The following is a 9237-nucleotide window of genomic DNA, read 5'->3' as shown; positions in this document are numbered from 1 at the left end:
TCTAGTCGTAAAATATAAATAAAAACTGTATATTTCAAGTGAAGAAATTTGTACCCAAAGTTTGCATTCATTTTCCAATTTTTCCAGCACTTTGGGCTTCTTGCATAAGCTTTATTCATTTTCAAATGTGAGTTTTTCAAGTTTTACATCGAATTCAATTCAAAATATTGGACAATCTATTCCAGTCGCGCCTCGGTTCACTTGAGATGTATGAAATGCCAAGTGTCGACTGTAAGACAATAGATAGAAGAGATTTGTTTAAAAACTATACAATATTTATTAACAATTAGATTTAACAGTAAATAAACAATAAACAAGCAAAGCCATTAACAAAAGTGTGTGTAGGTCTAAAGCAATATTTACAGCAGGACATTTGGTTTGGTTTGTGTCGATTTGATTTGTCTTTGGGTTAGTATGGCATGCAGGATTGGAATTTGATATCCAATTTGTGCAGTGTTTGGTTTGGCGTGTATTAAAGCTTAGCGGGAACATAGTAAACCTTACCTGTGTCGACCACTTCCTCGACCTCGCCGCCATCTGGAGCCTCATCGAGTATTTTGGCAGCCTCTTCTTTGCCAATTACAAATTCCGAATGGCGATTGGTTATATTTTGGCTATAAATGCAAATAGTTTAATATGATGTTATGTAATATGATAAATAAGAACAAACCAAGCTATTTCCGGCGTGCCCACATTGGACTGATTGATCAGGGTTTGCCAGAACTTGTGCGTCTCCGCAATGATGGAGGTGGCAAAGTCTGCGCTCTTGGCATCTCCATTAAACGCAAACTGATTCTCTGGCTTGCCATCGGGTATTTTGTAGATCTGGGCCAAATAGAAGGCATAACATTAATAAAATATAAATATATAGAATGTAAGTCCAATGAGGAAGTACCTTGAACCACTCGACGGTGGCACGCAGCAGACCCGGAAAATATTGATCTACATCGGAAACATCATTGACCTTTGAGGCCAGCGGATCGTTAACATTGATTGCAATGATTTTCCAGTCCGTTTCGCCCTCATCGATGAGCGCGATGGCGCCCAGGACCTTGACCTGCAGCACATCGCCGCGTTTGGCCACACGATACCCGATCTCAATAACGTCAATGGGATCATTGTCGCCCTTGCAGCCAGTGGAAGGTTCAATGTGATTCGGATTCTCCCAGGTCTGTGGCAGGGCGCCATAGTTCCAGATGTAGCCCTTGTGGGGAAAACAATTGGCCACAAAACGCAATTTACCCTTCTTGATGTCCTGCTTAATGGGATTCAAGGGCGTCTTCAGGCTAATCTAAAATAACATTGCAAAACACGCCATTCGAATGTTTATCAAAATTATCTATCGATAATTATGCAGCTTACCTCCATTTTGGCGTTCGTCCAACGTGGCACCTCGACGACCATGTTGTAGATGGTCTTCTCCTCGTTGGCGTACAATGGAATGTCGTGCATGGGTGAAATGACATTGCCGCAGTTGTTTTCTACAGCAAATAATATTCAAGTAGCAATAAATGGTTGTAATTAAGTTGCGTCCGAAAAATTAAACACGCAAACGCTTGATAAATTAAAACAGAGAACGCAAATGAAGCCACGCTGTTGACAAGTTCTTTAAACAGCAGCTGGATATTCAATTAATGACTCGACTACAGATATGCTATATCCATTTTATAATCAGAAGTCCATTAAAATTAAAGTCCACAGTTCGTTCGGCATCAACCGATTCACCTTGTCCGGTGTCACAGACAAAGCTTGCGCCGGCCGCGCGAATTGCTGATAAAGCAACGTTTTTTTTTTTTTTTGTTAATTAGCGGCAACTTGTTGCATAATTGTTTATATCAATAGTTGGCTGCACTATTCTTATTTTATATGCGCACAATTACTCAAGGAGCGGCATTTTTGCACTCCTTTTTGCATACTTACTGAAATACAGGCTGTAGTTGGGCGAGTTTATGGCGCCTTTTGAAATTGTTTCGTACAGCGGCATTTTAAAGTTTTCTTTCCGTAAGCTCTCGATATGTATTTGCCTATAACTGCGGGTAAATGTTTCTTCTGACACTGCACAAATTGGCCGGAATGAACGCCTACCTAGTACACGTGAGAAAGCAATATATGAACTCCTTGTAATTTCTGCGAACATTCTGATTAGCTAGTGTTGCCAGACTTGGTAGACAAAAAATACCAAAGAAAATACTTAAATTACATTGCAATGTGCTCACTGCCAACAAATTGGTTGAAGCTATAATGAAGACTGCGCACAATATGTCACATAGTTATTTTTTTTAAATACACAAAAACAGCTCGTTTTCAAGTTTTCACTGTCATGTTATTGACTTTTATATTTGGTATTCGTGGAATTTCGCCACAGTGAGGCCGTATATATACCAAGCAATTGATTCGATTAATTTAAGCGGCTTATCGAATGATACTAGTTGTTTCATTCTCCACGCTGACAAAAATTCAGAGAAATTGTAAGTCGTCCGTCGCTTTGATTTTGGGATAAAAATTGCTACTCGGCAACCTGATGATCAAGTTCTTTGCATAAGCGCAATACGAATACGAATTTTTAAGTTTTCTACCCGACTTCAAATACACAGCATACAGTGCTGCAATTAGCAACAAAACTATACTTGCTGCAGGTCTCTTTTTTTTTTTGGCAACAAGTAGAAATTTCCCACTCTATTGCCATGCAGAACTCAAGATCGAGAGGCTCATCGTCGAGGCCACACCGTCGGCCAGCTGCAGCTGCAGAAGTTACAAGCGTCAAGAAAAGCGAATCGAACACAAAGCTAAATACCACGGAGGTTGCCTATAATCAAGTGGGCAACGATGATAACGCGTGCGTGGTGTGCTTTAAGAACGTTGAAATCTATTCAATCGGAGACTGCGATCATCCCGTTTGCTATGAATGCTCCACGCGTATGAGGGTATTGTGCCAGCAGAACGAGTGTCCCATCTGTCGGCATGTGCTGTCCAAGGTAAGCCCATATATATACGTGTGTCTATATATATAAATATTTCTACTGAATATATGTATAAACTGTTTCCATGCAGGTTCTGTTTACACTGGAAAAGCTGCCTTATCGCGAACTTGAAGCTGGCAATCGTTCAGATTTCTATAGCAAGAAGTATCGCATTGGCTTCTGTACCGCCGAAATTCAGCAGAAATTCTATAAGCTACTCGATCATCCCTGTCCCAAGTGAGTTTCCAGTTTGCTTCCGTGCTACAACTGAAGTAATAAATTATAATTGAATAGGTGTAATGTGCCGCCTTATCGCACCTTCGAGGCGCTGCGCAATCATGTTCTACGCGAACACCACATGTATTTCTGCGATCTGTGCGTAAAGAATTTGAAGATCTTTACATTCGAACGCCGCTGCTACACGCAGGCCGAGCTGGTAACACACAATGCGAAGGGCGATCCGGAGAACACATCGCATCGTGGGCATCCGCTGTGCGAGTACTGCAATGAGCGCTATGTGGATCGTGATGAGCTCTTCCGTCATTTGCGACGCGATCATTACTTTTGTCACTTTTGCGATGCCGATGGCTGCAACGATTTTTACAAGTGAGTAGCATGTTACCAAATCGAATCCTAAACTATAACTTATGCATATTTCTATACCTTTCAGCGTCTATGCAGACTTGGCAGATCATTTCCGCAAGGAGCATTTCCTCTGTGAGGAAGGCAAATGCGCCACGGAAGAGTTTACGGGCGCCTTTCGAAATGAGATTGAATATAAAGCGCATGTGGCCAGTGTTCATGGAAAAACTTTGAACAAACAGCAGGCCAAGCAGACCCGCACATTGCAGCTAGAGATTACGCTGGGACCACGCGGGCGACGCGGCCAAAATGAACAAGGCATTACGAACATGAGATCACGGTGTGTAGCCATTGCAAGGACGCTAATTTCTCTAATTATTTAATATTGTTTGTTGCAGAAACGATGAGCATCAAGACTATTTGGATGAGTTGCCCTCGAGCAGCACCCAGCGCAGCCAGCCCGTTACCATTGATGCTGGCAACGAGGAAGAGTTTCCCATGCTGGCAGGCTTTACACCTGGTCCCAATGTGTCGTTGGTGAGGGCGCCGCCACCGTCCATGCGTAATTTGAGCGGCACCTCGGGCCTAGCACGCACCAAAGAAAACTTTCCAGCTCTGGGTGGCGCTGCTGGTGGCAATATATCCAACGCCTATAACAGTTATGCCAGCGCCCGAGCAGCTGCCCCGCAGCCTGCAGTGGCTAACTTTAAGAAGTCCGCTAGCTCAGGTGGTGCTTCTGGCGGTACTTCTGGTGGCGCTGCAGTAGCGCGTGCCAATGCCCCCGCTAATGGCATGTTGCTGCATGTTTCAAATCGTCCTGCTGCCAACGGCAGCAAGAAATCAACACCAGACATGGACTTTCCCGCATTGCCTATGGGCAAAGGCAAAAAGATGTCGCGCAACTTGGACGAAGACATGCTGCCCAGCAACTCGGCCGTCCCCATGGGCAATCTGGCGGCCAAACATCGCACACTGGTCGACGACTATGTCTCTGTGGCGCATCCGAGCACCTATCAAAAGATACAAATGGTACAAAAGGAGGAGCTGGAGGCTAAGGCGCGCATGGAGGCGCTCAAGAAGAGCGCACCCAAACTAACTGCATTGGAGTTCCCCACGTTGGCGCCAAGCAGCACCAAAGCAACACCATTACCTAGGGCCAATGGCGGCGGAACGGCAGCCTCCCTAAACTGGACCAAACCCATATCAGACAAGAAACAGAAGGATTTAGAGAATCGCAAGGGTAAAGTTGCGCCCGCACCTATGTTACCAACACCAAAGGGCAGCACAACTAGCTTAAATAACAACAAGAACAACGCCAACAAGCAGGAGTCGCAAGCACAGGTCAACAAGAAGGATAAGAAATCCAAGGAAAAGAAAAACAATCAAGATAATCAGCCAAAAGTGAACAAGCAAAAAGAAAAAAACAACAACAATACCAATAATAATAATAATAATAATAATAATAACAACAATAATAACAGAAACAACGACGACGACGAACAGCTGCCAACAATTGTCAATTCCAATGGCAACTTATCAAGCACATTGCGTGCACCGCCTGGCCTGAGCGTTGGTGCAGCGCCCGTTAAACCACCACCCGGTTTCATGTCCAATGTCACCGTCAACTCTGTGGCCAAGCTGCCCAATAATTTGACATTTACCAGTTCATTGGGCGAGAATTATAGCATTGTGCCGAGTTCCTATAGCTATAGCGATCCACCAGACACGGCCAACAGGAACCAGGTGAGCACAGCTGAAATTTGTGCTTTCAACACATAACTTATAATAATTGATTTTCGGCAGAATTTGGTGGATAACCTGCGCGAGGTACTAAAAACACCCGAAGCCTTTAACGAATTTCGCATGCTCTCGTCCAGCTTTCGTGATGGCACCTGTACGGGACAAGCTTATTATGAGCACTGCCAATGCGCAATGCTGGATAAGTTTCACAGTCTGTTTCCGGAACTATTAGTCATGCTGCCCGACATAACCAAACAACAGGTTTATCACTTAAAATGAAACCTAACTACTGTGCTAGTTCTAATAGTTATATTTTTTGGGTACGCAGGAATTGTATCTGGTGCATAAACAATACGTGAACAGCCTGACGCCCAGCCAGAGCAAGTTGATGCCCAGCCTGGAAGTGTGCAGCAGCTGCAAGCAAATACTTTTGTCGAACGATTTTGCAAGTCATCAGAAGGCGCACGAACTCACAAAGAATTTCCCCACGCTTGGTAATGCCGCTTCGAATACTTCGCTGAGCGCCGCAACCAAGAATGCACAACGTAAATAAAAACAAGAAGAAGAATGTGGTTTCAAGAATCGCAACAACAAAACAAAAAACAACGATTAATTGCAATGAAAAGCTTTACCTATGTATATTTTGTATGTATGTAATTAATTTATCGTTTGAAGCACGCGCGTCCCCACACCAATATTGAAGAAAAGCGAAGGCAATGAAAATGAACACAGAAAACGAACTTGTTTGTAAACATATAGCTTAACTATATGTATTCAACATGATTAGGCCCTGTAAAATTACGCTGTTGCATGTAACGTTGAAAACGTGTCATGATTTTGCAGAACCGTCAACTAAAGCCACCTGCACATTGTGGAATCCGTTTTTTTTTTAATTTTTAATGAGTGAGCTTGTATAAAATATGTAACAACTGAATAAAGTGCAAAACAATCAAATTGCAATACTTGTTGGCTGTATTGATTATTGATAATGGCTAATTAGCATCTTGTTTAATGTAAATAAACGAATAGATAAAAATACAATTAGCATAATTGCTTGTATCTTATCTACTTTCAATGGGTCAATATTCGGATAAGTTTTTTCATTATTTTGTTTCGATTAGCCTTTAGGGTAAAAATTGTAAGTCCTGAATTTTACATGTTTTTCCCAAAATTCAGTTTCGAACTTTCAACCAGCCATTCAATTGATTTCCGTTAAATATTTGAAATATTAAATTTTGGTATCAGTTGCAAATGGCTGGTAACATTGGGCTTTAGTATTTAAATGCGCTTGGCCACACTGCACGCGCCTAATACGCATTATCGATATGTTCGATGAGTAAACAACAAGCTGTCGATAAATTCGCGAAGTAAACAACGATGCAGCGGCGCGAGGATGTGCTGAGACAGGTAATTTAGAAAGTTTTAATATTCTGCGAAATAAATACAGAGTGAGCAATATACTAGGCGCTTGACAAAAATGCTCATGAAACGGAACGTTGGCAAGCATACAAAGCGGACAATGAGGTGGCGATGAAGAATCTCGAAATCTTCTCTAAAAATCTTAGCGTCGAGGTTATGGTGCCAATCGGCAAGAAGGCCCTAATGCCGGGCGAATTGATACACACCAACGAACTGCTTGTGGGCCACTATCAGGGCTACTTTTCCGCTTGCTCGGCCCATAAGGCCCAGGAGATATGTCAGCACCGTCTTCGTCTAGCCGAAGAGCACCTAAACAAACTTCAAGTGGAGGCGGATCTATGGCAGTAAGTCAAAGAAAGGTTTGCTTATGTTAGGAGATTCTAATATATCTGTTTTACAGAAACAATCTAGAAACACCTGTACTGCAAGGTGCTGTGCCAAGCTCAGATGAAATTGAAATTGTTGAGGAGTACAACGAGGCGGAACACAAAAATTGGCTAAGGGAACACAAGGAACGCGTGCGTAGGGAAAAGCAGGAAGAGCGCGCACAGCGTGAAGCACATGCCAATGCGCCAGATGATCTTTTCCATAACCTGGAGGAATCTGAAATGTTGGAGGAGCTTGGCCTCGATCCGGACAATGTCAATAAACAGACGCTAATTGATATGATCCAAACTGAGATTAAAATTGACAAACCTGAAAGCAATAACTGTGATAATGAAAATTCAACAACTAAAACGGATACGGAGATATTTGACATATTAGCTAAACTGGAAGCGCAGGAGCAGCTTGAGGCATCCGAATTGGACGAGGAGTCTGAGCAAAATCTGCAAAGCACCAACGAGCTCGTGCGTAATCTAATGAAGGGTGAAACTCAGGTGACATCGGCAAAACAACGCATAGCCAGAGCCGAAAACAATGTCAACAAATTAAATGAAGACCTGGCAACAAATAATGAAAATGACATGGAGGAGGAGGAGGAGGAGGAGGAAGAATCAGATCTACCGGAGGAAGTAAAACTAATACGACAACAAATGGCAGTATTGCCCAGGGAGGAACGAGAGCAGTTTTTGCATTCGCAATTGCAAGTTATAAAAGCGAAAATGCGTAAAATACAAAAGATATCGTTCATCAGTGACGAGCTCACGCATTTGATGAATGTGGTTGTTTGCCTAGAGGACGATTTGCAGGAAATGTTGTTTGAGCAAAACGAAGCGGCCAGCACTGAGGAACTGTCAGAGGATGCTGAATCGCTGCCCGATTTGGTTGATAACAAAAAGCGACGCATTTCCTTTGCAGAATCCGACGAGCAGCTGTTCTTCAAACAAGACGAAACTGTGGCCGAAATGCTGGCCAAGGGCAAGCAACAACAACGTGAAGTAATTCAATTGGATGCACCACTGCAGCCAGCGCAGCAAGAAAGCATCTTGGAGGTGCCAGCAACGGCCACGAGTCCACAAATCATGCAAAAAGTTGAACGAAATCGGGAATTTGTGCAGGAAAATCAGAGCGTGCAAGATTTTGATTTGGTCAATAAAATACTTGAAGCCTCCACGGGACGCATTAATACACTACAAATAAGCTTTAGTCATTCCGATGCGCCAAGTGCCTCAATGCAGTTCGATGATACATCGATTCCTGGTAATCCAGCGCACTTCTATCAGCTGTACAAACGAGCCCTGGCCGAGGCGCAGGCCGAGCAATCGTTTCCTATATATATCAACAGTTTTGCGGGCGAGGACGAGCTGAAGGTGCCCATACTTAAAGAGGAGGAGCGAGCGGCGGCCTACGATGATCCCCGTGCTCAGGTGAGCTAGCAAAAAAATAAGTAGAGTAGGTTTTTGTGAGGCTAGAAGGTGGGAGAGCATAAAATGAGAGTTAAAGCAAACCCGAGTGACTTTTGAGCTTATGAGAATCGAATAGAAAGGATATAGTAAAAAGTTGTTACCTCTCTTGAAATGTCATGACCTAACTTTGCTAAACCTGCTCTATCCAAAATGCTAACTGATAAACCCAACTAATTGTTTTTTTTTGTTTAGTTTTCAAAATTCCCGGCGACTATGGAAGCCACCGAAAAAAGTGAAGATCCGGCAGTTACCGAAACTAAATCGATATTACGCAACAAATCGGCTGTGGAACGAGAAGTTCGTGCTGTTGTCGAAGAGCCAAAACCAAACAAGTCCAAGAAAAACAGAAACCGAAAGAATAAAAAACCACGCACCATTGATGATGATCTGCGCGACATGAGCGCGTATCAGAAAGTCATGCAGGATCTGGTCGAAAAGGAGCCGACGGCGCCGGAGCCACTGCCCGAGGGCAAATATGTAGAAACGCATGCGCCCAAGAAGCGGATCAGTCGCTTTAAAGAGCAACGCTCCATGAACAAAACATAATGGTACACATAATGGTGGGTGAGATATGTACATTTATTTACTTTGTGGTAAAACGGAATTATGAGCCTATGTACATCAATTTGTTTAACCTGTATTGTACACACGCACACAACAATAAATAACTAGAGTTGTGTACACGAGTT

At 43.1% G+C, this 9237-nt stretch overlaps 3 protein-coding genes across 3 annotated transcripts; 2 read left to right on the top strand and 1 right to left on the bottom strand.

The window, feature by feature from the left end:
- Positions 1-66: 66 nt before the first annotated feature.
- LOC115764713 (inorganic pyrophosphatase) lies at positions 67-2152 on the bottom strand. The gene is made up of 6 exons (XM_030707915.1): positions 1921-2152; positions 1363-1481; positions 896-1291; positions 671-825; positions 505-614; positions 67-229 (listed from the first exon to the last, which is right to left on the bottom strand). Exons 1-6 carry the CDS (start codon positions 2135-2137, stop codon positions 198-200), a joined length of 1029 nt encoding a protein of 342 aa, XP_030563775.1. The 5' UTR covers positions 2138-2152; the 3' UTR covers positions 67-197.
- A 53-nt stretch (positions 2153-2205) lies between these two features.
- LOC115764703 (E3 ubiquitin-protein ligase ZNF598) lies at positions 2206-6249 on the top strand. The gene is made up of 7 exons (XM_030707904.1): positions 2206-2975; positions 3052-3197; positions 3255-3566; positions 3631-3882; positions 3941-5285; positions 5346-5543; positions 5611-6249. Exons 1-7 carry the CDS (start codon positions 2685-2687, stop codon positions 5833-5835), a joined length of 2769 nt encoding a protein of 922 aa, XP_030563764.1. The 5' UTR covers positions 2206-2684; the 3' UTR covers positions 5836-6249.
- A 367-nt stretch (positions 6250-6616) lies between these two features.
- Positions 6617-9110, top strand: LOC115760184 (unconventional prefoldin RPB5 interactor-like protein). Its single transcript, XM_030701417.1, has 4 exons — positions 6617-6689; positions 6747-7045; positions 7102-8509; positions 8741-9110. The coding sequence occupies exons 1-4, from the start codon at positions 6660-6662 to the stop codon at positions 9092-9094; spliced, it is 2091 nt and encodes a 696-aa protein (XP_030557277.1). The 5' UTR covers positions 6617-6659; the 3' UTR covers positions 9095-9110.
- Positions 9111-9237: the final 127 nt, after the last annotated feature.

This window comes from Drosophila novamexicana, unplaced genomic scaffold (genome assembly GCF_003285875.2).
Source record: "Drosophila novamexicana strain 15010-1031.04,08,12 unplaced genomic scaffold, DnovRS2.1 tig00000008-arrow-pilon, whole genome shotgun sequence".
NCBI classification, from domain to species: Eukaryota; Metazoa; Arthropoda; class Insecta; order Diptera; family Drosophilidae; genus Drosophila; species Drosophila novamexicana.
The sequence above is the reverse complement of the archived record's forward strand: the minus strand, read 5'-3'. Positions and strand labels throughout refer to the sequence as shown.

What these genes read in the sequence shown, in the direction of transcription:
- LOC115764713 (XM_030707915.1), bottom strand. Translation starts at nt 2,137, where the DNA reads ATGTTCGCAGAAATTACAAGGAGTTCATATATTGCTTTCTCACGTGTA. An exon ending in GGACGAACGCCAAAATGGAG is followed by an intron (nt 1,292 to 1,362) that starts GTAAGCTGCATA and finishes ATGTTATTTTAG; the next exon opens with ATTAGCCTGAAGACGCCCTT. An exon ending in CGAGGAAGTGGTCGACACAG is followed by an intron (nt 230 to 504) that starts GTAAGGTTTACT and finishes ATTGTCTTACAG; the next exon opens with TCGACACTTGGCATTTCATA.
- LOC115760184 (XM_030701417.1), top strand. Translation starts at nt 6,660, where the DNA reads ATGCAGCGGCGCGAGGATGTGCTGAGACAG. An exon ending in GCGAGGATGTGCTGAGACAG is followed by an intron (nt 6,690 to 6,746) that starts GTAATTTAGAAA and finishes GCAATATACTAG; the next exon opens with GCGCTTGACAAAAATGCTCA. An exon ending in ACGATGATCCCCGTGCTCAG is followed by an intron (nt 8,510 to 8,740) that starts GTGAGCTAGCAA and finishes TTTTTTGTTTAG; the next exon opens with TTTTCAAAATTCCCGGCGAC.
- LOC115764703 (XM_030707904.1), top strand. Translation starts at nt 2,685, where the DNA reads ATGCAGAACTCAAGATCGAGAGGCTCATCGTCGAGGCCACACCGTCGG. An exon ending in GGCTGCAACGATTTTTACAA is followed by an intron (nt 3,567 to 3,630) that starts GTGAGTAGCATG and finishes TATACCTTTCAG; the next exon opens with CGTCTATGCAGACTTGGCAG. An exon ending in ATTACGAACATGAGATCACG is followed by an intron (nt 3,883 to 3,940) that starts GTGTGTAGCCAT and finishes TGTTTGTTGCAG; the next exon opens with AAACGATGAGCATCAAGACT.